Source organism: Diprion similis, chromosome 6 (genome assembly GCF_021155765.1).
Source record: "Diprion similis isolate iyDipSimi1 chromosome 6, iyDipSimi1.1, whole genome shotgun sequence".
NCBI classification, from domain to species: domain Eukaryota; kingdom Metazoa; phylum Arthropoda; class Insecta; order Hymenoptera; family Diprionidae; genus Diprion; species Diprion similis.
This window is the reverse complement of record NC_060110.1, coordinates 18,664,912-18,692,478: the sequence shown is the minus strand read 5'-3', so window position 1 is coordinate 18,692,478 and position 27,567 is coordinate 18,664,912. Positions and strand designations below refer to the sequence as shown.

The following is a 27,567-nucleotide window of genomic DNA, read 5'->3' as shown; positions in this document are numbered from 1 at the left end:
GTCGAAAATACAGTAAACTGTAATGCAGCATTGAGAAACTCATGTTTTGTGATTTCAACTCCGTCGCAGTTGGTGACTTGAGTAGCAGGATAATGATTTTTCTCCGGTCATTTTGTTACTTCGACATTACTAACTTAATTGTTTAATCGCAATGGGGTGTACACAATTTTCTTCAAATCGTGATTTTGAACTGGCGAACGAGAGAAGATCGATGTTTTGCGCGATGCACATGGTGGTCCAACTCGACTTGATTATCGTCCAGTGGCGTCGACTATTGAGTTCCACGCGCAGACGCAGGATGCGGAGTGACAATTACGCGGTTACTTCTACATACATCGAATCCGCTCGGAGCATTCTGACTAACACAAACCACAGAAAACTCTAATACACATCCAGCTGACATCAAGCGTCGGAGTGCGTTGTTCCATTCGTTCTCGGGTCGAAGTAACGGAAGCCACGCACGGATCCGAGACTCTCTCTAAAAGTCTTTTTTTCATCAACAATCGTGCAGTGAAAAATAAGATTTTTACAACTGATCCACACTTCGGTTATCCATCTGTTTATTTAACAACTGACTAATCACCGTTCTTGTGAACGTGATTAGGGTCGCTCAATTGTCAACACCTTCCGTGCACCCTAATTATTTCTAAACTGGTACTGCATCACCGTAAAGCTTTTTGTCAATTGTTGTTGCTGTTGTGACCGCATTGTTGCTCCTATAATATTAGATTTTTCGCATCGTTGTCATAGTCGTCGCCGTCGTCATCACTTATTGTTATTATTCTTGTCCCTCACGTCTCGTGGGTGCAGATATCCTACCTGTACCATGAGATTTTCGAGATGGGAGCGCGCATCTCTGGCAACGCGCAGCCTCCGCTCTCGCAGCATCACTACGGACTCGGTTGCCCAGTAGCCAAGGCTCCTCGTACTCCGTGGGTGGTTCGGTCCCCATGTAAACTTTAACCACCACCAAAGCTCGCGGTGCAATTGATATATTATTAATCGGATATTGTAAGAGAAATTGAGCTACACTTGCCTCGCTAATGGCAGACCCAGATAATAATTACGACGACGAGGTAATACTTTTCAAATCCGTGTTAAACAAACTCATTTCTACAGACATTATTCAATTCACAACGATACACTATCACCATTCCTAACGTTAGTTCAATTTTATGTATACATTACAGCACGTTTTATGTCTCCAATAGAAAATTATAACAAGTATATACATATATACAGCTCAACTACACTTTTACCTATAGAGAGAGAGAGAAAAAAAAAACCACAATCAAGACGATATATATATTTCTGTTTTACTCTGCATTCGTATGAGGCTCGTCTGATATTTCCTATCTTATAATCTTGGGTACAATCAATTTTTCGACTGGTCCCAGACCGTAGATGAATAGATTAGCATTGCATGTCGATTCGTTATAAATGCATGAATTAATGTTTCGCTTGTCAGTATAGAAACTCACATGACACGCTTTAATATCTTCCATTAACAGCTTATCTCGAATTGTTCCAAACGTAGTACATACGATTACAATCGTAGGATTTACGCAGTCAATTTTACATGTTTGCCGATTTTTGCAAGCATATAGCTAGTAGCTGATTAATTATTAGAAGTTGTTAGCAAACATAATGCTGTTATTTTGAAATGTTCCACACTTTCGTGGAGGAATGAACGTAAACATTGATGATTTCCCATGTAAATATAACGTTCATTATTGCTATTTTATTCTCATGAAAGTCTGCTTTTACTTCGTTGAATTCTAATTAAAGGCGAAATAAAATTTACTGCCGAATAAGGAATAGAAGCGATTAATCAAGTCAATTATCAAGACCACATTTCCAGAGCTTCATAGAATTCGCTTGCGTATTATACTTATACCTATACAATTTCGGCCAAGATCCGTATCACATTCGCAAGTCGGGCGCCGTAAAACTAATTAATTATAAGACAACTCTGGCAGAGAAAGCGCGTCGGTCGAGCCCAAGATAAACATTCCGAATCGCGATAATATTTTCTTCCAAACGAAGTCCGCAGCTACATTTTCGCTAGATTCACACTCCTCGATGTCTTACAATGTATTCCGCGATATACGACATTTTTATTCACCAATCGTTACACTCGGGAATATACGTCGAAGATTGTCAATTTGTAAGAGTTATCCTTGCACGCGCGTTGAATTCAGGAGTCCTGCGACAAGGTCGACCCTCTCCATATTTGGTTTGGATAATGGAAAACGGGAAAATGCTACGGAACTCAGGGGCTGAACACACCTGTGCACAACGGCACGTGATATTAAATAGAACACGTTTATTTCCGCGTTTTCCATTCGTATCTGGTCTACTCTGTCACGAAGGTATATATGATCGATTCAGATCGATATTTCGATTACCTTCGTACTACATTGTATTGTATAATTTAATATAATATTGACGTTCTCCTCCTCGCACCCGGTATTTTATTATTATTATTATCATACTGGCATATTTGCTGTTTATTTGAAATGAGGAATTTCACTCACTGTTAATATTGACCGAACAGTATAATAGAACGACGTGTGCATTGTTAATTAATCCCGCTTTCATGGAGAACAGCGGATGCAAACCAGACATTCAGTTCACACTTGTTACCTCGGCTTAGTTAAATCATTTTTCAAAATATGAGCAACACGGCTTTTCACGCTGTCAGTTATAGCGTTACTTTTTCATTTTTATTTTATACACATAATTTATTTCACAATCTACGATGCTAATTACAAGGGGAAATATCAGCGTTAGGCGTATAAGGAAATGGAGCGAATCACTAAATAATGGGGTTCCCTCGTGTCAACGTTGTTTTTATTTCCAGAACATATTCTTTAAAACGATCATTCCGAGCTATTTTTAATGTCTTCATTAGTGCCGTCCTAATTATCAGCAAAAAGGGTCTTCAACAGCAAACCGGGCAGCCCTAAAAGTCCCGCGTTTTTATACGCGATCGATGTATTCAGCTTTTTCACAACGTAAAAGACACTGTCACAAAAGTGCTTGCGGGCGAATTGGTTCGTCTTTATTTGAGAGTTGCGAAGACTGTAAAGGAGCGCGGTATATTTGTGTCGATAAATATTGCAAGGATATTGTTTTACATATATGTGGGCAACAGGGCAAATCACGTGCACTTTTTTACGTCGATAAATGTTGAGCGTTTGACCTGCATGCTTTGCTCGATGCGCCGAGCAACTATCGATTCAACCAGCAGCTGACTGCCACCGGAGTTTAAGTCGGTTGCTGGGGGGTGAGGCTCTTGCCTTTTACTACGTGAGTGCGTGTATATTTACATGCGAGAGGGTTGCTGGTGGTTAAGCCAAGATTAGATGTTGCCTTAGCCATCCCTTAAGTCGCGTAAGTATCCTAGGTAGGGGGGTTGAAGAGGAGGTAATAATGTCAAGTACCCACAGCACTGTGTCTTCATGGTCTTTTTCCTTTTCTTCAAATTTCACTTCGCCTTCTCTCCCTTCTAGTTTTTCCTCGCCACTTTTATTGCCGAAGTTTACTTTTTTGTCCTTTTTCTTTTCTCTCGTCAATATTATCCGGGAAAATTTTCGCCAAAAAGAGTTCGCGAACTTGTTTGACGAGACAAATTTCAAACTTGCCGATCATGCTGCTCAATTGGCTGTTGAATTATACGCGTATACAGTATACATCTATTTTTTTTAAATTTGTTTCCTTCTTTCTTTTTCAATCTCATTCTGCCTTGAAAATCTTCTTGATATATTGCTCTATTGACTTATTTTTTACAAACTCAAGTTGACTCGTGCTCAGCTGGCAGCAAAGTTTTCGGAATCTTTTATCTCGTTTGGTTTGTAAAATTGCTTTATAATCTCACGTCTGCGGGGTAAATAAATGAGAAACTGTTCTCGATGCTGTGGGTGCATTCAGGATATATTTCAAGATATAAGTACTATAGCATACATGTATTGAACTTTGGCGTCAGGCGTCACCTTATCGATGATGATGATTTTTTAAAGCGAATAAGTTGTTTATTTCCAAAGAATGGAATCTACGGTTTCGGCAACGCTAGTAAAAAGTAGCCGGCATTTTCTGCTCAACTTGGAAATTTGGTTGCATGGTTTATACTGCCGAACTATTCTTAGAAATCTAATTTCGCGACCGTTTTTTGCAAACAGACTTAAGAGATAAACTTCTGAGCAAACTTTGCTCTACGGATCGTATTATTGTTTGTCGTTATCGTTAGCCAGAGTAAACGTACCCTCCTGTAGATTAGACTGATTTAGTTGAATACGAATTTAATTACAACTCGCTTTGGTGCCGTTTCGCCGGTTCGGAATACGCCGGTCTGGAATTGAATCAAACATTCCAGTGGTACGAAACAAATTTGATTTATAAAATTTGATCTCAATACTGTACAGGATTTTTTATAAGACAAAGTTACTAGTGAACCAGTTTGTCAGGATACGGTATATAGATACCGTAGATAGATCGCCGTTGTCATATGTTGATTCGGCAAGTCAAAAACTACTCTCGTTCAAACCATAAACTTATTTTTCGGCTTTCCTTATGTAAAAAGTTTTTTTTTCTTCTCACCAATTGCGTCAATGAAGTCGATTACAATTCCATTCTATAGTGATCCGCTTCTTGACCTGAAATTAAAAAATCCCGTCAGAAACGAAAACATCACGTAAAAGTTCCGAACGAGACTTCTTACTTTGCTTCCACTGTGAAGACATCTCGAAAATATTTATAATACTTACCACGATACGTGTTTAAAGACCATTTAGTTACAAAATATGCGGGCTCCAAATGCTATAAATTATTCAAATTCTTGCATGTTCCCCTTCTAACATTCAACTTCTACGACATTAACGTCTTTCGCATTATTTTATCATCTCACTAGACATTAAGTAGCTCCGGTGATGAAGCACGGTAGGTATACTAGAATAGCAAAAAGAAATGACAAAACAGAATGAAAAAAAAAACAAAAAAACAAATGTAGAAGGAATGTGTTGCATGCGATGAAAGGTAATAAGTGTAAGTAAGTCCTAGAGCATTATACACATACATAAATACATGTATACTGTTACTGATGAATCACTTAGCCGAGGTGTTCGTCCTGGATAATCCAAGTCAAAGGAGGTGGCGTATTTTAATTCCTCCCTGAGTAATTATCGCGGATCTCATTCGGATTTAGCCGCCGGTTAATTAATCGCTTTCGAACAGCCTCGAGCACGGCTCGTGAATCTTCGCATCGAAATTTCAGTACACTCTAAACTCGAACAGAGGTCTGGCGTCCATCTATCCTGTCGGTTGATTGAACGATTTACTTTTGATAAAATGGTATTGCATTTGAAGGATACATATTTCTGAATTTGCATAAAATATTCACTGTTTTCCACGCTATCGGTGTGACATTCGATAACTTCGAGTCGTCTTGAATTCACTTGTTCTTAGTTCTTACACTCCTGCGCGTAACGTAATCCCTGCTTTAATGGAGGATCCAACGAAAGAGCATCGTAAATATAACTTAAACTCTGTGTTTTGATAAGGAGCGATATGGAAGTAGCCGAACAATGCATTGGCAATTTGTTCAATCTAGGAGCTCGTTTCGACCAATCCGAATCAGAGGAACTGGAGGGGTATCTTAATCGCCCTGCTCGTTATCATTGCGGTTCTCGCTCTGATTGTTACCTCAGTTGCACTGCTCACACCTCCCGATGAGGGGCCTCGAGTTCGCGGATCCCATCTTCGCCTGGCAGAGGTAAGTCGCGTAAAATATAATTGCTACTGCCGTACACATGTAAAATAACCATCGCACTTCGCAGTGATTTAGTTTGTCAAACGACGATGTCCCGAAAGTGGAAATGGCCGCCGAGTGGAAGTGAAATCCAGCTGAGCCACCGCTCTTACCTTTCTGGTCGAAGTTTATTTTTTGTTCGAATACGCAAATCTATTTCAGACTCCGTTTACTCGCATTTCGCATTAGCGGTGTAGAACGACCGGAGTGCGTTGATTGATGAACGGTTACCGCGGGTATCGCCAAGTCATGATCTGTGGAGCTGAAAGTGTTTCATCCCGCCTAATCGATTCGAACAACTTTGCTCGAGCCCATTCCAGTTAAATCTGGTATATTTCATCTTAATTTATCAATGCCATGCGACGACGGCTTTTCCTTCTTGGTTGCTATCTTTTCTTTGTTTTTTTAACGCTCCTGTGAAATGCGATTAAAGTTGGTACAGGAACCTTTCGTGACAAACCTTATCTCGGCTATTCAACTGATATTCAAAAATGAGAGAGAGAGTATCTTGTTCTTATAATCTCATGCAGCGTCCTCGGAGAAGAAGATTCCATTTGCATTCGAAAATCATGGTAATAAATTCACTTTTATGATGTAACGACGCCGAGGAGGCGAAGTAGAAGTTTATGGTACCCGGTACACTGCAGTATGCGACTGTGGTACGAATTATTTACTGAAAATTAACCAGCGTTGTCAGGCTCGTAGCTCGATCCTTTGATCCTGAGTAGCGAGCTCTTTAAATAACCGAGTTTTTGTCAGGTCCTGTCTGGAGATTTGTCGCCATTGCTATTTAATGGAAGCTGGGTAAGCGGTCGCCATATTTGTTTCCGTGACCCTTCGGGAGGAATTTCCTTGCTGGATGCTTCAGATCCGAACATTACATCGCACAGTTTAATGCCGAACTCGACTTTCGTGAGTGGACAAAGTTGATTTATTGTCCAGTGATGTTTCTGTCCCGGATTACCCCCGGGATTACTAGGGTTCTAACACTAATACCGAGCGAAAATTTCCAGAGACGCTTGAACCCGGCGAAATTCTCGCTGTCTCCGGACCACAAGTATCTTCTACTGGCGCAAAACGTAAAGAAATTATTCCGGCACTCGTACCTCGCCCAGTACATTATTTACGACGTGAACACAAGGTGAGTCGCCTCGTCAAACTTGCCTGGTGGACATTAACTTGACTCATTATTTATCGCATAATAACCACAACTGCAGCGATTCAATCTATCAAACTTGTAAAAAAAGAAAAGCATCGACGTGTTTGGTAAACCCTGTCTTTAGAAAAACGCGTCGTTTTTCACCATTTCAGAGAAACAATACCACTGACTCCTCAACCGGAAACAGACGCTCATCCATATCTGCTGCTGGCTCAATGGACGCCGAGGGGTCACGGACTGGTCATGATTCAAGATTACGATATATACTATCGGCCTAGTCCATTCAGTAACACGGGCTACCGTGTCACCAATTCCGCGATACCGGGAATATTGTCAAACGGATTACCGGACTGGTTGTACGAAGGTATGAGGCCGGGGTAACACGTTTAAAAAACATACGTAAGCCCGTCCCGTTTGAGGGGTGTCGAATGCCAAAGTGTCGAACACAGATCGCGGGTGAATGACGGAAGCTTTTGTGTTCACGCCTGGCTTACAGAACACAGATGATACGTGTCTGCGGAAGTTTTCATCGTTTTCACTTCTGTAGCAAGCGATCAAAGTTTCACGCTAGTATGGGAAATGAAAGAAGAACTTTTTTCTTATCCACTTCTGGAGAAGGCTTTGGAAACTTCTGTTCATCTTCTTATGTGCATAATAATTTTTTGTTCTTTACCGCGCAGAAGAGATTTTACGCAGCGCAGAAGCGATATGGATGTCCAAAGACGGACACCTGATGTTGTACGCGTCGTTTAACGATTCGCTGGTCCAAGAAATGAAGATCCCGTGGTTCGGAGAAGGGACGAAAACCTTGTACCCTGACATCCGGTCGCTTCGTTACCCGAAGGTAACTCAATGATTTTGGTACGCTCGATTTTTCGTGTGAACCGAAACAATTCATGGGCATCCTGCAGGTGTGGATTGATGAGCTTGGTCGAAATGAATTGCCATCTTTTATTTGTAATGCTTATTGTTCCAACTTTAGTCAGAACTGTGTTACCCAAGGATCAATTTGTTGCAGCCAGGAACTCCGAACCCGTCGATACAATTGATAGTTGCTGATTTGGCCGACCTGAAAAACATTCGATCAAGAACATTGCGGCCCCCACCTGCCATTGAGCATGTGTAAGTTGACTCGGCTTCCTCTAACTTGCACGGAATCTATTTATTTTTTCTGCAGGATGACTTGCCAACGGGTCGATTCGCGTGCTACTCAATTCTCAGCTCGTCGCGTGCTGGACTATCGATTCTTGTCTTTTCAAGACTTTGCTCTGCTTTTAGCCCAGTCACTCTACTCCGATTTCGCGTTACACCCTTCGTCGTCATGGAGGTCTGTTCGAACGGGTGACTGCCAAAGAGTCGCGAGCACAAAGAGACAAAGACACCAAAAGATAAAGATCCGATGGCTCGGCACTCCGAGGATCGTTAAACCGTCCGAGTATAGATATAAAGTAATTCAGTAAGTAGGTACTCGAGCATGTTTTTGATTCTTTTCAGGGAACACTACTTCACCACAGCATCTTGGGTCTCATTGACAGAAGTCTGCGTGACGTGGCTAACGCGGGCTCAAAATCTGTCCATCATCACCGTCTGCAAAAGTCCCATGTGGCATTGTCAGGTAGGTGGGTTTGAAAGCGTCAAATATCGACGCGAATAACAATCGACGTGCCAGTTTTTCGTACCATCATTCTCACGTTGAAACGAAAATTAGAATTTCTTGTTACCCGTATTTTTCAGGAAATTCAGCGCATCGTCGGAGAAGGTCGAGGATGGGTTGACACCCCGCCGGAATCGCCAGTTTTTTCGATGGACGGAAGTAGCTACGTCACCATAATACCCGTCCGCGATGGCCCCTCCGGATACTACAAACACATCGTTTTGGCAAATGTATTAAAGAAGCGAGTTGTCCCGTTAACTCATGGGCGATACGAAGTGATCCGTATTCTGGCGTGGGATCAGGTCAACAATACGATGTGAGTTGATATCCAGGAAAAGACAAAGCGTTCGAACGAACAATGCCTGGCCACGAGTCCTTTTGAAGGCAACGCCTTATCATCTCCTTGCAGATACTTCATAGGAATACCTCAAGCACATCCTGGACAAAGACATTTGTACCGTGTCAATTCTCAGCTACCTCATCTCGGTTCCTCTCTTCATTCTCCCGTTTGCATCACTTGTACACCTGTGATGAATCCCGAAGCTCAATACAATTCGGACCGACCAAGCAAGCACGCTGGTACTGACAATAATAATAACAATAATAATGGTTATCGTACCTGGCCGGACAGCAGCGATTGGGCGGAATATGAGCTGACCGAGTCTTCAAGCGCGGTTCAACCTCCCTTGGAAAAGCAGGAACGTCGAGGCAGCAAGAAAAAAACTACCACGAGTAAGTAGACTTTCACTTGATATGTTCACTTAATATCGTGCATTTGAATTTTATCCTAGAATATATATATATATATGTATATGTATATATATATATATAATTAATGCGAACGGTAATGTAATATTGTGACCGTTAAATCCGTACGTGCAGACCTTTAGGTTCTCGTTTTCGTTTTCGTTCACCCGTAGATGTGTGAAGTTATAATACCTATATACTATTTATTTTGTTTGACACTTAACTAAATGATTTAGCCTGACTAGTGCTTTTATATACTTATAGTTAATTATTGATCTCTCTTTCTGCTTAATTTTGAAATAGTTTATAGAGGTTACTGAACAATTATCTATATTTAAATACCTATTATACGCACTTTTGTTAATTGACACTCTATAGCATTAAACACGTCTCTCAGTTGCCTTGCCTAAAAATATGCCCCGATCTTTGCGAGCTGCTACGTCGAATAACAGGGGAAACGACAAAGTGCGCACTTCGCCTTCTTCCGTTTCATTCAAAATAAGTCACCTTGACGTGACCGCGTGTTTTTAATCAGCCTTTCACTCAAGAACGGTCCTTCCCAGATCTCATTTTCCAATCTTTCTTCAGTTTGTTCATTTCCTTTTGCCTTTTAATGTTCCTTTCGTTTCATTCTTTTACGCCTCTGGCTTCGGTCGTTATCCTAACTGTGAATGCTATTCAGGACGTAATACATCATGCATCAATCAAATCTAAGCATCAAAAGGTAATTTCCAAAATTAAAACGCTTATAGTTTCGATAGCAGCGTAGAGTCGTATGCGTTATACTATATAGACACAGCTGTGATAGCAAAAATAATGGAAGTCGAGGACTGGAAATCAAACGCCTGTTCCAGAGGTCCGGATAATTCAGATTCTTCATTTTCATCATTTTCATCCCGCGTCATTGAAGGCGAACCCCAATTGTCTCCGACTTTCTTTTCCGTCTAACACCTTCAATTTCTTCGAGGTAACTTCCGATCTCCTCCACCATCGGACTCGTTAGGTCCACTCAGAACCAGAGGATCCACCGTTCGTTAGCTTGTTTTTCACAATACCGAACTCGCTGTGTCGGCGGACTCGAGTATCCGTACTCAGAGGTTGCATACTTGACAAATTTGTTACGGACGTTCTCGAGACTCTCTGTACTGTACATGCCTTCTATATATATACTCATCGACTTGAAAGTTTCAAGTAGTGTAGAGATGGAGCGGGTAAAGGGCGAGCAAGGATTCCTCTGATCGAATCGCTCGCAGGCAAGCACCGTTGGTTCTCCTCGTTATTGTTATCGTCCTTCTGGACTCTCCGACGCGTTATACCGCAGGTGTATACCCTCTCGATCGATGATGGATCACTCGGCGTGCCCCAAGTGTAACAGGAACAGTTACCGACGGCTACTGTCATCCTCGTCTGCACTTACACACCGTTTCACGATATTACAGAGTTTATAGAGTATAGAATTACAGATTGATCATTGACTCTTGACTCTTTTACTACCCGGCATTGTTTGCAAGTATCTCTTATACAGCCGCCTCTGTTGGAAGTGTAGTTGACGGTGGCCGCCCAGAATCCTGGCGACAATACAGAATACTGCTGCCCTTCTGTCTACCCTGTAATTACCATTAATTGCCATCTGGCTCCTAAGCGCCTGACAACGGTGCTTCCATTGCAGATCGGAGTATGTCGGACGCGATGCGATGGCCAAGTTAAGCAGGTAGAGACGGTACAGTTCTTTACTGTTAGATGTACGCTGAAATGATAATGTATGAAAAGAAAAAATAACTGTTTCTTTCTCTCTCTCTCTCTCTTTCTATCTCTTTCTCTCTATCTCTCTTCCTCTCTCTCTACTTATATTTATATATTTATTTGTGTGTTTGAATAATGGAATGGTATGGTAAAAAGCGCTTCTTAGATACATACGCGTACATGTATACATATACATCGTTTCACTTAAAAATCTATCTTTACTCCTATTTTAGTTGTATTTATTATTAAAAAATATTGTTTTATCAAGTGGGCACGACCGTTCTTTCTTTTTTTTTTTCTTTTTCTTTATTGAAATTTTAGTAGTAGTACTATTATATCATTATATTACACATTGTCCAGCGTTTTGTACTTCACTATTGTCGTCGAATAATAGCAATCACCTATTCGCAAGGTTATATATAATTATATGCACAATGGTGCTGAAAACTGGATACTGCAGCGCATTTTTAAATGTATGTGTATTACTATACTCGTCGTACTCGTGCTCGATGATAATTTCTCACCGCTACTGTCGTTATATAATTTTTATCTATTTATTGTATTATGATTTTGGTTTGAGGTGTTTTAAATTTTTAACTTGATTGTCGCCTGCAACTTACATTTTTCTTTTGCTCGATTTTCGCCACATTATACAATACATTGGGATTATTACAGATTTTTTCATCTTACTTTAAGCAGTGAGTTTTGGTAGTGAGAATATTCAATTTTTCCTCTTGACAATCCGTTACTTCGAAATTGAACAGAAATCGTCATCCATCGTATGTGGAAAATGTTACCTGTGCAAAAATTTTGGAAAGTAAAGAACGATATGCTTATGTGCTCGTTTGCAGTGATAACGACGGAGTCACGTTTCGACGATAAAATTTCATTCCTTCACGCCTGTCACACAAAAATATCATTACACATTAAATGTTACGCAACACTTTCCTTCGTCACGTTTTTTGCTGTACTACATACATATAACTGTATATATATATATTATATTATATTAATCCTAAGTTTATAAGCTGTTATATGGTGTAAGCTTTGAACACTTATATTTATCGTGTCCCGTTACAGAGTGTAGGGTATGATAAGCCACTCTCTCTCTCTCTTTCTCTCTCTCTCTCTCTCTCCATCTATCTTTCTCTTCTGAAGCCAACAGACCAAAATTACACGGAACACGCACAAAAGTTTCCACACTCTTCTCTCTCTACAATCTCGTGTAATAGAACTTAAATCGCGGAGTTACATTTTCTTAATATCAAACACGCAAGCCCGAATGTTTCTCCAAAAAAGCGTAACGCGTTAAGATCGGATCATTTCCTTTCTCGTTATCTCTTCATAAAAAATAGAAACGAGATATTCTAACGCAGGGGAATACGGTAGCATGTAGAGTTTACTTTGAGGAAAATCTGCCCGGGTTTTCTCTGACGTGACACGCAATCAAGCGTTGCTGCAGTCGATACTGTGATTAAAAATTGTATCAGATATTCCCACAGCTGGGCGGTTAACTCGATTAGAAACAAGGGGCAAAGGTCAGGGGTTCTTTGGAGGATACTCATCGGGGTGAAAGAATATCACGTGGGAATACGTGAAATGTTCACGTGACCGTGTTTCGATGTCAGCATGTTATACTTTGCCCATGCGAGGGTTGCGTCAGAGTACATTATATAACTGGCACAAGGCTGAACACGCGAGTTCAGGGGGAAAAAAAGGAAAAAGAAGAAAATGAGAATATCGGAAAAAAGACAATAAATCACACTTCATTTGTGCCAAGTACAATCTCCAGTGAATGTGAATGTACAATGTGCCAGGTGTACCGCTTTACCATTTTTTCATCGTCCAACCTGTGGCCTATCGATGCAGATTATTTGATTTTCTTTGGAAAAGATAGCGAATATATATAACGGAGTTGCGTATTATGTTATATCCGTTACTCGGGTCAAATAGCTTTTTGCACGATGACCAGTTCAGATAACCTGCAGCTTTGCTATGAGGTCTTTTTTGTCGGACCAAGTTCCATTATGTTTCGTCTGCAACAGATGTGGCGAGGAAAAATGGATCCTTAAATGGGTTGATACCATAAAGTACTAGCTGGAAATATTTTGTTTGCGAAAACGTATTTGCTCTATGAGGCCGCCGATATATTGACACTGTGAAACAGACGGCGTTCGACTTCCTGAATAAAAGGTCGAGTCTCTTGGAAAGTATCAGAAATGCCATTAGAAAAGTGAATGAAAGTAATATTAAAGTTCTGAAATTTTTTGTGAGATTCAAATTCGGAGTTAGAATTAGATAACGTTAACTATTTCTAAAGTAGGGATGCAGCGGAGACGAGAAACAAGTGAATTTTAGCTAATTCCACATCAGATCGAGTATATCATCGGATAAAGAACCACACTTTCAGTCGGTGAAAGGGATTTGGACATAGTCCAAGCCGGTGCAAGTCTGAACACGGTATAAAACAACAATTGAATCGAAAATTGCAGCTGGAGCTAGCATAAAGCTGACAATTCGGTTGAAAGCTTTTCGCGAAGAGACCAGGAAACTAAACGAATTTTTACCGTCCGTGCAAAATCTCCGCCCTCTGTAAATTTTTTATATTTCATCATTATTTTTATCGGTTCTTCGTTTTGGCCTTCTCATCATCAGCCCTTATCCGTCTCTGGCGGAAAGTACCGGCGGCTTATTACCTGCACGCTTATAATCATCAAAATTTGCAAGAGATTCTCGTACAAAGCAAATCTACGTCACCCCTGATTGTACCACCGTTCACGAGTACAAGAGCGATTGCGGTGATTTCGTAGTGAAAAGAGTGTCGGTCGAGTGAGCCAGAAAAATGAGGGTAGGATGAACGAAACGGAATCAGCCACGTGTTAAAAGACGACGAGGGTCCGGGAGCGCGTAAAAAAGTTCTCGGCATGTATAATAACAATAATCACGTTCTTTTCCTCGGATAATGAACGGGCTGTACAAGGGCTTGACTGCGATATTTGAGAATCGGGCGAAATTCGCAATACGTATGTTGAGAAATTATGTACATGATTAGAATATCCACTTCGTCAAAGCGACTAATGACGAGGGACGGGTACGACGTGAGGCTTCGAGTCTCGAAGCTCTTTCTAATAAGCTCGAGATGAATAAGTCGCGATTCATGTATAATGCAGAGATACATGCGATACACACGATTGTTCACACGGCACATATAAAGAGCTTACTATATATAATACCCACATCGCGATATACAAAAACACGCGGGCATGAAATATCCAGTCTATTGATATGCGGCTTATTGTACATCAAATGCTACTTATTAAAACTAGGCCAATGATATTTCCAAGTTATCGGTACTGGAGACAAGTATTCTCCAATTGAATATGATTTTTTCAGAAAATTTGGAGACTTGCCAATACCATAACGCTGTCTTTTCCCCTGGATTGGATTATTTCGTATTGGAATGCCTCGGACCGAGCATACCGACGGTCGCTCTTTACAAAACCACCTTGCCAGATCCGCGCTTTATTGGTCTGTTGCAGAACAACACCGAGCTTCGGGTGAGTCGACCAATATAGATAAATTGCTCGCCGATGTAATCGGTGAGGATTTTTTGAATCCGCGCGCAAGAATTTTTCTTCATTTCTCACATTCCACGCACAGATTGCGTCGTAACATATTTCTTTCGGAAATAAATTAACCCTAAGAAAAGAAGGCGTGAAATTTAATTAGCACATTTTTCATTTACTCTCCAACTAGCCCCGAAAAAACTCGGTTTTAGCTTTTTTATCAGCAGACCCATACAATTTCCATACAGTAATTATACAATAATTAAAACAATGATTTCGACCTTGCGTTTCGTCTCGTTGAATACATAAGTGTGCTAATTAGTTGATTAAATTAGTTTTAAAATTAGTTTTAAAATCAGTGCAGTTAATCAGCTGTGACGAGTCGGCCACGAGAAATCTTCTCGACTTGATTGTGCTGTTGTATGTATTGAAATCGCGTTAAATGCACGAAATGATGTTGTTACAGGAAAGAGTAGACAAAATTGCTCTTCCTCAAGTAAAGACCTTCCCCGTACAAATAAGTGGCGGCTATAACGCCCAGGTACGTCTTCATTTGCCGCCGGGTTTACGGGAGGAAGAAATCACTCGCTACCCGATGGTCGTCCAAGTGTACGTAAAATTCCAGTGTACATAGGTATAAAGACGTGCGAACGCATGTCAACAGCAACGATTAAACGTTTTCTTATGCCGTTGAATAATCGCTTCCGGTAAGGAGAAAGGTACCATTTTTAACTTGTATTCCCGTTATCTTGCGCTCCTCGTTTAGGTACGGGGCGCCGGGTTCGCAGCTGGTGACAGATAAATTTAAAATTGATTGGAACACCTACTTGGCCAGCAGCAAGGGGGCAATTGTGGCACAAATTGATGGCCGAGGAAGCGGAGGCCAGGGCTATCAATTACTTCACGAAGTGTACTACAGATTGGGATCTGTCGAAGTGGCGGACCAGCTAGAAGTGACGGAGTGAGTATAATAATAAAACGCGATATGCTACTGCCTTGAGGAACAAACGTATCCGCTTCTTTTTGCAACACATTTGGATACGTAGAGTAATGTTCGTTGACCTAGATTCTATACGAATTATGTGAGATTGGAAGTAATTGTCACATAATTCGTATGGAATCGAACTCCCATTTTGTTTCAGACCGAAAACAAGTTGGCCGGAAGCCCAAAGTATTAATGAACATTAATTATTGTATATACGTAAAATTAATTTTTCCGCCTTGAATTCCTATGGATATTAAAATTTATCTGTCAAATATTTGATGAAAAAATTATTCCGTCAAAAGCGTTGATATTCACAATATTTATCAGATAGATTCGAATTTCGGCGCGAAATCAAAATGGCCGCTGTTGAACACACTCGTGATTTTTTTTCAGCATTTGTGTTCGGAACTCTTTGGATTTCTGTGAAATGAATATTTTACATCAGGCGAAAGAAAATAACAGCTAGAATCGCTGAAGTGCAATTTCATCTTCAACTTCCAAATTGTATGAAAATAATTGTAGCAAAAAGAAACTGGTATGACTCATACGACTCATAAAAACAGCAACAAACTTCGGATCGCAATTTTAATTCGAATAATATTAAAGTGTCTGGGATTTGGAAGCGAGTAAAGTTTTCCAGTTTACAGTGGATTTACTTGTCACAGGTACTTGAGGGATTCGTTACATTTTGTGGATAAGAGACGAGTCGCTGTTTGGGGATGGAGTTACGGGGGATTTGTCGCCGCCTTAGCATTGGCCCAATCTGATCAAGACGTTTTCCAATGCGGGATCAGCGTCGCTCCGGTTGTTTCGTGGAAACTTTACGGTGAGTGGCGAGACGCCGGTACGATTCCAAATTTCCATATCCCGGATAACGCTGCAGTATATCGCTAAATTTCCGATTTCTACGATTCCATGCAGATTCAGCCTACGCCGAGAGGTACATGGGCTCGCCGAACGTAACTTCAAACTACAAGGGATACGAGGAGTCCGACGTTTTTAAAAAGGTCGAACACTTGCGGAACAAAATGTACTACTTGGTTCACGGAACCGCCGACGACAACGTGCAGTTTCAACAAAGCATGGCTCTCGCTGGCCATCTAGCCAAAAAAGGGATTCTATTCCGTCAGCAAGTGAGCACGATAGGAAAAGCGCCATTTTAACTTCCCTTATCTTTGAAACTCATTGCCAAGATGTCTTTCCTTCTGTTGTTGTTAGTCATGAAAAAAAATTGTTATATATACATATACATCTGAATACATTAATTTTTTCGTCTTTACCAGGTTTATCCCGACGAGAGTCACGGCTTGGCTGGCGTGAAGAGACATCTTTATCTATCAATGGCTCAGTTTTTAGAAGATTGTTTCCACAAGCAAGTACCCGTCGACACAAAGGCCGGATTGGGGAGCGGTGGAGGATACGGAATATAAACTGACGGAACGAAATTGATACTGGAGCGATATATATTTTTTGGGCCCCACGATATGCAATCCATATTATATACACTTAGGTATGATAACTATATCCAAATTGTGTTCCGTTTGATGATGAATCTTCCTTAAAATTCGTTCCTATGCGTTTTCCAATTCGATCGGTTTTCATCCCACCTTTTTTATTCGGAATCGATATTTTTCTATTAATATTGAACACGTATAGTTGTTAATTCTTTACTTCAAGATGTCGAGAAAAAAACAACCTGCTACCTATAAAGCACGATTTAAAATCCTCATTCGCAGTACCAACTAAATCATGAATATGTTCAACATTCGTAATCGGTGTATAGCAGTCTAATTTCTAATATAATTACAATCCACGTGCAGATAATTTTTCCAATAGAAGTGGCAGATGGTGAATAATTATATGATTATTGTAGTGAATGCGTTTGAAACGATAATATATAATTTTTCTAACTAATAAGTATAAAGATATATTATAACGTAATTAGTAAGGTAACAATCAGATTTTAAACAATCCAAATTAATCTCCAAGATAACTATATAGAAGAGTAGTGAAAAGTTGAATTCTTCTTCTTCCCTTCTATGTCGTCTTTCACGCGTGTAATGTGATATCAGCTCTTAGCAGAAAATACACAAAATTCTATATTTATATATATAAAAAAAAAAAATCTTATCGATTAGATCGATCGTGTGTCGCGTGTACCGTAGCATCCGGTTCGTGCTCCTTCGCCGTATAGATACGAATGTTAATCCCGAAAAGCAAAGTCGAGGAAGCGTTGCCACAATACCCTCACGACATGGAGTATACAGACTACAATTCATACTTAAATGAATTATGTCTACCGACGTACAATAATTCCGTTTTCTCTTCGCAGCGGGTATTTTCGTTCGCGTCTCGCGTCGTCGCGTTATCTTGAAAATTATTGAAACCTCTCGTATACCACATACATATATATAGGTATAATTTCCTGCACGACTGCGCAAAAGTGTTGCGTCAATCGATAAGAAAAGAACCATGTTTTTAAACTGCAGTGCTTTATCGACCAAAGGTCTGCTTTATTGCAGTTACTGCTAAATTCTTTTAACGTATATAATTCATCATGATATTGAATTTATATAATATAAAGTAGTTCATTATTATATGACACGATAGTATTGCAATTATTATACAATTATATATAAATTAGAAAAAGACAAAAACAAAAAAAATCTATTCGAAAAACTAAAAACATACAATAATACCACGGATCTAATCTACATGCAGGTCTGTGAATAATTAATACTTATATAGTAGGCAATAATCTTAAGAGAATTTACTGTAAATATTACGAAGGAATAATTTACACAATCCTGCTCTATATAATTCCTAGTTGATTGACATAATAACAATAATACTATTAATAGGTGAAAATGTGTAAATAATTACGAACGCGATGTATTATTATTATTATTATTATACGATGGATGCGTCAATGAAATTATTACATAAATATCTAATAACTTTATCGGAGAGATAAAAAAAAATCTAGATACTGTAAAGGAAAAATGATGATACTTAATAGTTACCGTAGCTAGTTTAGTAGCAGAAATTATTTCTGTCGTACCAATCGTTGGAAGTATAATAAAATTTATAATAATCTATAATTGCAATATTTACAAACAAATGATCGGTGTTTGAATTAATATAATACCTACGGCGCGGGTCGCGTATATTAATTATCTTATTCGCAAAACGTACTATAATAATTATTTATTCATGCAGTACTATGATGTATTGTTAAAATTATTATTACTATAATAAAATTCTACTTTTGTGACTGTCAAATGCGGTAATTATATTTCTTGTATTTTTACAGCCAATCGGTCTTCGTCCCTCTATTCCAATATCACGATGATTACCGTCGAGCAACTAGTCGGAATTTAGTTTTTCCGCATTTTTCTCAATCAATTTACATAAACTTATAGATCTCATTGTATATATGTAGTATTGTAGTACATGCGGTGAAGGTTGTCAATGAAACATTGAAAACACATGAAATCGGAAGAGGGTGCAGAACTGATTGCCGGTTTCAGGCTGTTGCGTAAAAAATACATACTCCCTTATCTTTCCTCCTGCATCTTCATTGAACCATTCACATAAAATTCTACCAGTCAATCACTACTTTCGCAGCGCAATAATTCGTCAGGAAAATGTAACGTAAGTCTGTAATTATTTTACTATTTGTACTACGTAATTAGAGAGGCAATTTACATTGATCACAAGGTGCTAAATTTCTCCAGCGTAATAGTCAAAGCGATGTTCAAGTCTAAGGAAATTAGTAACTCTCCCGTAAAATCGGAAAATAATTATCACGAGACTGGGAATGAGAGCGACAGCGAATTGATCGAAGCAATAAACGACTGTTTTAACGTATTGCGTGAAAGTTTCGCCGAGATAAAAACTATCGTCAAAAATAACGAACAAGTCCCTCCAAAGTCAAGGCAGCTGGTTAGTGCTGGTACTCCTAAGATTCGAGTATTCGTCAAATCCATTCGACGGAAAGGTATGGACCTGTAATTGAAATATCATATTGTAGAGAAATATGCATTAAGTGTCTTCTTCTTGTTAGTAAGAGTAAGATCGACGCGACGAGTAAGTGGAAGAATGATTTGTAAATGAATTTTTACAGACAAATCAAGCAAGAACTGAATTAAACTGTCGTTTGGGAATGGAGTAGCCGGACATCTTCATGAAGGCTTTTCACGCTTAAGCAGAAATACAACATGTTTTCCGATCAAGAACTAAGGAAAAATTCTACGACATTGCTCTCACGTGTGCTGATGAGAATCACGTAGTAACTTACACGTAATTAATAGCAGCTTTGAGATGTGAGATTAAATTGCCATCGAAAATAATTGAGAGGAAAATGATCGACGAGCAAAATGGTAAAGAAAACTCGAACCACAATAACAATGACCGTGACGAATCGAGGACCGACAAAATCTCTTCGAGAAATTCTCAACCAGGGGTTTCGATTGCTGCATCAAAAAATTTGAATCAGGAAAATCAATGCCAAAATCATGACATCGAACCCCAACAAATATCACTCTCCAATATCCATTACGCAGCACCAAGAAATACCGAGCTGAAAGAAATCACGGATATTGTCCACTCGATTACAAAAGCGGTTTTTCACGTCATAGACAATAATTTCGATCAATTAACCAACCGCAGCTCCAACACTCTTGGCATGCGAGTGAAAGACAGTTTAATACTGAAGGTACAGCAGGCGAACAGAAAGGGGATACCATTTGACGGGATAAAAACGTCTCTCGTGTGTCGACTCGTCGTCAATGACGACCAGGCTTGCTTTTTGCCGTACATTGACGTCGAATCTCCCGCGCCAAGTTCTGCCAGTGAAAATTTATCGACGAAGCAAAAAAAGTCCGTCAGCTTAAACGAGGATGTGCGGGTTTTTGACGGAATTGAAAATGAATTTTTTGCCCCGGAGGAAGTCAGCTTCGTAACCGAAGTGGTAGAAATTGACAACGATAGGATGGAGCCAAAAAATTCTGCGCAAAACGTAGAAGAAATTAGCGATCTCACTTCAGAGAAAACTTTTACCAGCTCTGTGAAAAGCGAAAACGATATCAGTGTTGAGAATTCTCATCAAATGGAAGAAAACGGATTTCGTAAGGAGGAGGAAATTTACTTAAGACATGACGGCTCGAATTTCGATAATCTAGAAACTCTGATACCAAAAACAACCTCGAATAGTGATGAAAATCAATTATCCCGAAGTCCAGAAGAGGCAAAATCCAAGAATTTAATTTTCGAAGGTGATAAAACCGACGATAAGCTCACGGAACGAGAAAACGTCGACGTCCGCGAGAGTTCGGCTCATCTTGAACTTTTTTCATACCTTCCAGCGAATAGACGTAACTCTCGCAATACAAGCGATCAGTCTGACGAAGGTCAAAGGGATCCTAGCAAAAAAGAAATCGTGAAAATGAATAATCGATCGAAACCGTTGAATGGACACAGTGATGAATATCGAGCTGAGATGAATGAAGAAGTGGAGTGCCTGAAACCGACTAACGAACAAAAACAGAAGGATCTCTTCCGTAAATCACCGAAAGAAAATCAGCCTGTGAACGCAGAAGCTGCGGAAGATAGTTCGAACAGCTTGTCGGTAAAAAATTGTGATCGCTTGGAAAATCTGAACACGATGGGCAATAAGATGCCAGTCGACATCATCGAGAATTTAAACGCGCGTCCTCTTTGGGATAAAAATGATTCCAAGCATTCGACAGATGATATTAAGAATGATATAAGGAAGGAGAGGCCTGTCCGATCCAAATCAAAATCGTTGAAACGTAGTCGGGACAAATACGTCGCGATGGAAAGTAGCATCGATAATTTATCAGCGTCACTAAGTGGTAGTGAGAGAAACGAGAAACGAGTAGACGGCGTCGAATACTTGGATGAGAAATCACCGGTAACGAAACCCTTAGTCTTGAACGTGGATATCGAGATAAAGTTGAAAGAAGAACAATCGGTAAAAGAGAATGTAGAAAGGAGTAAGGATAGAAAATTAGAGGTTTCGTATTTCTCGTCGAAGCCTGATTTAAAAGATGGCTGCGACAAAAAACCAGAAAACACGAATGATTTAGGTGAGCTGGAAGTGGTGAGAAAAAAGTCATGGAATAGAAGTACCACAAGCAAACCAAGTCGAGAGAATACGAACGTTAGCAATGATGTTGTCGATATTTCGACTGCAGATATCGGTGAAAATATGAACAATGAAAAGAAGAAAATTAATCACTTATCGAAATTTGTGGAAAATTTTTTATCGGCTAACAAAAAGCGCACTAGGGATAAAAATGCGGCTGAGGATTCACACATAGAGGAGAATTCACGAAAGGTTCAATCGTTGGAAAATTTTAAATCACAGTCCTCGTCGATTCTTGAACTCGATACAGTGACAGCGGAGCTGGATCCGTCCGGTGAGAATAGAAATTCTGAAAAAGTTACGACAAGTGCGAAACTCAGTGTTGAGAAACTTAGAAATGACGAAATTTTACTCTCGTCCAAGACACCGTCGACTGTTCAAAGTCCACGTGATGTCGAAGTAATAGAAAGGACGGAAAGGGTTGATCGATTGAGCATGAGTTTTTTTAAAAAAAGATTAATCACCGCCAATGTGAAAAATGGAAATACTATAAAACTTCCAACTATTTTTCCCATGCAAAAACATGTGAATAAGAATGAAAACATCGTGAAAAACTTGGAATCCATTCAAAACAGTAAATCTTACGATGAAGTAAATGCAACGCAAGTGTATCTGGAAGACGGACAAGTCATAGAAAATATGACCGAAAGTACCGACGATCATGCTCCAGATAATTACAGTAACGATTCGCGATTGAAATCGAGCAACATGTTAGCTGAAGAGATCGAGTCTAAAGTAGAAAAGAGCGTTTCTTTGCCAAATGAATTTGCCAATAACTCACCTGAAATGGAAACAGCAATAAAATTTAAAGAAATTATTGAATTCTCTGCGAAAAAACCGTCTTTATTATCGAGAATTGTGAGGTCAAAGAAAAATATTGTCTCCAAAGAAAATGAGATTGACCAAAATGCAACAGCAGAGCAGGTGAGCAATGTAGTACCAAAAATTGGTAGTGAGCTTCTGGATGGCACACAACGTTCGAGTGTTCCAGAAACTAACTCTTGCAATGATTTAGAAGATGGTAAAAGAAATTCAACGCCAAACATAAAGTTAGATGAAAATGCGACTCGAAAAATAGATGGCATGGAAATGTCGAAGACTAAATCTCTGAACGGATCGTCTACACTGGGCAGTAATAAACCGAATACGGAGCTCACACTTGAGGATAAAAAGAGTGGTCTGACAAACGATCAATCTTGGAGAAAAACTTCGGAGAAAGTTTCCCTAACATGGAGTATATTATCAAAGAAATTGTCGAGAATGGATAGCAACGACGACGAACAATCGGGAAACGATCCCTCTCTGAAAAAAACTTCGTCAAAAGTTTCCCTGCAGAAAGGTGGTAAATCATCGAGAACATTGTCCGAAACGGATAACAACAAGGTAATAAGTCTGGATCTAAATAAGCCCGTGGAAACTTTGCTAATATCTGGTAACGACAGTAAACTTCGAGATGTGACTCAAAATCCGCATTCAGTGGATACAGATGTTAATAAAATTGAGCCGGAATTGAGCGAAGAATTAAAAATTAACGAAATGGGACTCGAAAGGTATTTCAACCGTATTCAAACTCAGGCATACCCCATTGCCACTGAAGACACATTAAAATCAATCCTTCCTAGCACGGGACAAACGTCAATTGTCGCGGAAGCTTTACAGCAGCAAAAAATAAACACTGAAATTGATACAGCGGACATTAAAGTGAATCGTTCACGCTGGTCGCTGCGTAGTAAAAAATCTGGAGCTGACGTAAAGGAAAGCGAGAAAATGCTCAGTGGTAACGAAACTCAAGTGAATGCCACAGATGATCGTGTGAATGTTTCACGAAAGAGTTCTAATGCCAGAGAGCCTATGAAGCGAAAAAAATCCATCCTCAATGTGGTTTCAAAATCGTCTTTGACAGGAGGTGGTGTAATCGAAGATGAAGAAGATCCGAAAGATGGTCCGGCCAAGACAGAGGATAAAAAGTTCAAGTCTTTTTTCAAATTCAAAACTGGCAAATTTCAGAATAAATCAGAGGACAACTTAGCGTCACTGCAGTTATTTACAGCGTCAATAAAGACAAACGACCAGACATCAGTCGATCCTGACATTCAAGCGTCTGTAGATGCCAAGGAGCCTAGCAGTCTGTCCAAAAGCTTGAAACGAAGTTTGCAATCTAAACGAAAACGCTCAGAAGGATCCACAAAAAGAAGCAAAGCAATATTAAAAGTTGATACAGAATCGCAGACAGATACTGACGGAGAGTTTGCTTCACAACATTCAATCGACTTCAAGAGTGAAAATGACAAAGAAAAATCGAGTAAATCTTTGCAGTCGCTCGCTATGAAAGCTAGTAACTTGTTAACACTGAGCAAAGAAGATCTTCTGATCAGTGAAGAATATAAAGGTGAAAATATTTCATCAATAGATGGCGATGGACAGCACGATGAGGAATTAATAAACTCTAAAAATCTGTTAGTGGAACCGATAATATCAACAGACGTTGAAAATATCTTTGAAGAAACATGTACTGTTGTATCAAAAGGATCAGCAGATTACATACCTAGAAATGTGATCGAATTATATTCAGTAGTGACGGACAATGAAACTATCAATAAGCAAAGTGTTTCTTCGCCACATGAGATAGTTGATTTACATTTGACACTTGATAGTGAAAACAACCTGCAGAGTGAAAGACGTGAATGCGATTTAGGAGGAAGTGAAGAGAAGTCAGTTCCAAATCTCGCAATCGAAGTGAAATATGCAGAGGGATCAGAATCCTGCACGTCAGTTCAATCGGGGAATATAAAAAATCCTTCCCCCAAAGTGAAAAAATCATTTTCAAGACTTCGTCAAATGATGCATCTCAAAATATCTAGTAAAGAGACGTTGAAGAAATCAGAGAATGACGGTGGATTCCCAAAAAGCAAAAATTCCGCGAATCGTCTCAAGAGCAAAGTTGGGAAAAACGAAGACAATGAAATCAACAGTAAACACAACTTGGCAAAAGCACCGGAACCGATTGAATCAACTACTCGAAACACTCCAGCAGTTATTTTCAAGAGCCCAAACTCTGTGGTCTCAGCGTATCTGGTTGAACCATCGATTCAGGATCAGCTACCAGGAGAAAGTTCAATTGGGGTTAAAGTACAACCAATTTCAAGTTTACTAGAAAATGTAAAGAGCGAAAAGCAGTTAGATAATTTCATAACAGAGAATAAAGAAAAGCACGGGTTATTGTTGAACATGAAATCTATGTTTAAGTCATCAAACAAATCACAGCCTACAAAAGGGTCTGATTCCAGTAATAAAAATTCAGAAAACTTGAAGAACGTTGAAAATTCCTTGCTTTCGTTAAAGCCCAGTGGACTGGAGCCGTCAGCCTCTGAACTCGAAACTGACCATGAACAAAATGTTCATGTTCCGGAACAGTATGCTGTAGAAATTCCAACGATACAAAGCACAAAGTCCTTACAAGACAATAGAAAACAAGCTGAAAAGTTGAGACAGCCGGCCGGCCACAAGCTGTTGGATAACGAAAATACTCCACTGGTGATTGAGAAAGTGATTCAGAAGTCGTATCAAGCAACGATTTCCCCAAACGATTTCGTACAAAAACACACCAGTGACGTAACTGAAGAGGCTGGAGTTTATAGAGCAGCGAAACATTCCGAAGAATCCTTAAAATTATCAACAAGTAAAGAAGAATCCAAGAAGACGTCTAAGAGAAACTCTCTGTTAGGATCGATATCAACTAGCTCTGCTGCAAACAGTGTGGAATCTGTAGGGGAAAATGCGAACTCAGCCATTGTCAACGACGATACCATGATTTTAAGGAAAAGCCTAAAGTCCTTATTCAAGTCCTCAAGAAAATCGATACCGAAGAACAAGAATGAACAAGAGCCGCCGAAAAGTGAGTCGATAAATAAGACTGACGTTAAAAATGACTCCGTAAAACAAAAAATTGAAAAGTCAAAATCGTCCGTAAAACAGACGCAAGAAAAGCAAAAACCGGATGACGCAGATGCCATACTAATTTCCGAATCAAGTAACGGTACCAAAAGAAACAAGCAGAAAAAAATACTGGAAAATAGTAAAGATGTGAAGGCAAAACACGGGACGCTAGATAATGACATAAAAAATAATGAGGAAAAGATCGACGGAAACATGAAGAAATTTGCCAATTCGTTGTCTCGGATTTTTAGCACTAATTCCAAAAAAAGAGTTTCGGGTAACGCGCAGACGAGTTCTCAAGACCATTTTGAAGTTACGAAAATACCACTGTCAACGTCAAGCCATTCGAATGCGGATGGAAACGAACATCAAATCGGTAAGCGTAAGTCGGACGTAGCTGACGACAACAGAGAGGAGCTTGTCGCTGTAAAATCATTGGACTCTGTTCCTGGATCGGAAAGTCATAAGGACTACAGACAACTATCAATCATCGAACGTTCCTACCAAATTCTGGAGTCCCAACATGCGACCGAACCATCAGACGACGTAATTATCAGTACAGAAAAATTAGGCAATAAATTTTTGCTAGCTGCTTCGACTGAGGTAAATCGAGTATCTTCCAATAGCAAGAGATTCGAGGCTGATGATTTAACGAAGAAATATTCGTTGAGGGACAACGAGGAGATGAGAAAGCCTTCGGAAAAGATCCACGTAAACAAAGGTACAATTGTCTCCTATGCCCCGATGGTGGAGAGCGCTAAATACATATCGAACGAACACGACGATACATGTAAGGAGGAAGATAACGTAGAGGAACGTCCCAAGAGATCTTCGGGGAAAAGTTTTTCGACGATACGCAAGCTTTTATCCAGAGCGTCGGTGAAAAGCAGACAGGATCACACGGGGACGGAAGATCATTCCGTCGATAAAACTGATCATGAAACTGAGCAGGATTCCTTGGAGTGTCGAAAAACTGGTGGAGTAAAGTGCCAAGAAGATAGGGATTCCTTCGAAGCTTCGCTGAGTGACAAAGCCAAGCAAAAATCCAAGACTTCGGTGCAAATGGACGACAAGCTTGAAACTAACGAGCAAAAGAGTCGACGAGACTGTAAGAAGCAGGTGTCAAAGTCAAAAGTGAAAAGTTCCCAACTAGAAGCTGTCAGCTATCCTCAAAGTCCAGCAACCCACAGCGAAGTGCTGATTGTTAATAACCTAGCGATAAGTCAGGGTGAATCAAGCAGTAAACAGGGGATGGAAAATCACGAATACGCATTGAATAATGTTTTAATACAATCTGATCAAGCTAACATCACAGCGAACAATGTTGAAATCGTACAGGATGTATCTGAGGTTGTGATATCACCTGTAAGGCAAACGGATTCGAACAGCACGGTTGAGACTGAGCAACAAGTAGGTCAACAATCGAGTCGACTAAAAAAAGGTAGCCTATTGTCCGTAGCGAAGAGCTACATGAGAAGGCGAATTGAAACTGGAAAAGAAGTGGAATCCAAGCCTGCAAAGCGACGGGTGGATGAAAAGAACCGAGATGAGTTGAGGGCAGATTCATCGATACTGGCAGCCGATGGTTCTAAGAAGACTTGGAGAGAAAACGGTGTTACCAAGACTGATAGCGTGTTCTCGAGAAGTGTGAAAAGATTGTTCAAAAAACGAAGCTCTCAACCCGACTCCGTTGCCTCGAATAAGAACGCTGAAACGAGTGTGGCTGATGCCCGTCAGATAACAAGTACAAAAACGTCATTGACTGATGTCTTGAGAAATGACAATATCGAGAACGCAGGCAG

At 39.9% G+C, this 27,567-nt stretch overlaps 1 protein-coding gene across 6 annotated transcripts; it reads left to right on the top strand.

Annotated features, from left to right (window-relative positions):
- Nucleotides 1–317: 317 nt before the first annotated feature.
- On the top strand, nucleotides 318–18,317 carry LOC124406598 (dipeptidyl peptidase 4). 6 transcript variants are annotated; one of them, XM_046882049.1, is made up of 16 exons: nucleotides 318–1,076; nucleotides 5,609–5,770; nucleotides 6,566–6,718; nucleotides 6,820–6,947; nucleotides 7,118–7,329; nucleotides 7,646–7,809; nucleotides 7,984–8,087; nucleotides 8,460–8,580; nucleotides 8,700–8,935; nucleotides 9,029–9,351; nucleotides 14,503–14,666; nucleotides 15,142–15,284; nucleotides 15,442–15,636; nucleotides 16,326–16,486; nucleotides 16,582–16,793; nucleotides 16,944–18,317. In XM_046882049.1, exons 1-16 carry the CDS (start codon nucleotides 1,044–1,046, stop codon nucleotides 17,088–17,090), a joined length of 2,658 nt encoding a protein of 885 aa, XP_046738005.1. In that variant the 5' UTR covers nucleotides 318–1,043; the 3' UTR covers nucleotides 17,091–18,317. The 6 variants fall into 6 exon arrangements, with proteins under 6 accessions (XP_046738005.1, XP_046738009.1, XP_046738008.1 ...); XM_046882048.1 differs by lacking the exon at nucleotides 318–1,076 and adding an exon at nucleotides 2,792–3,681; XM_046882051.1 differs by lacking the exons at nucleotides 318–1,076; nucleotides 16,944–18,317 and adding an exon at nucleotides 2,786–3,681 and having other exon boundaries at nucleotides 16,326–16,493; nucleotides 16,582–16,714.
- Nucleotides 18,318–27,567: the final 9,250 nt, after the last annotated feature.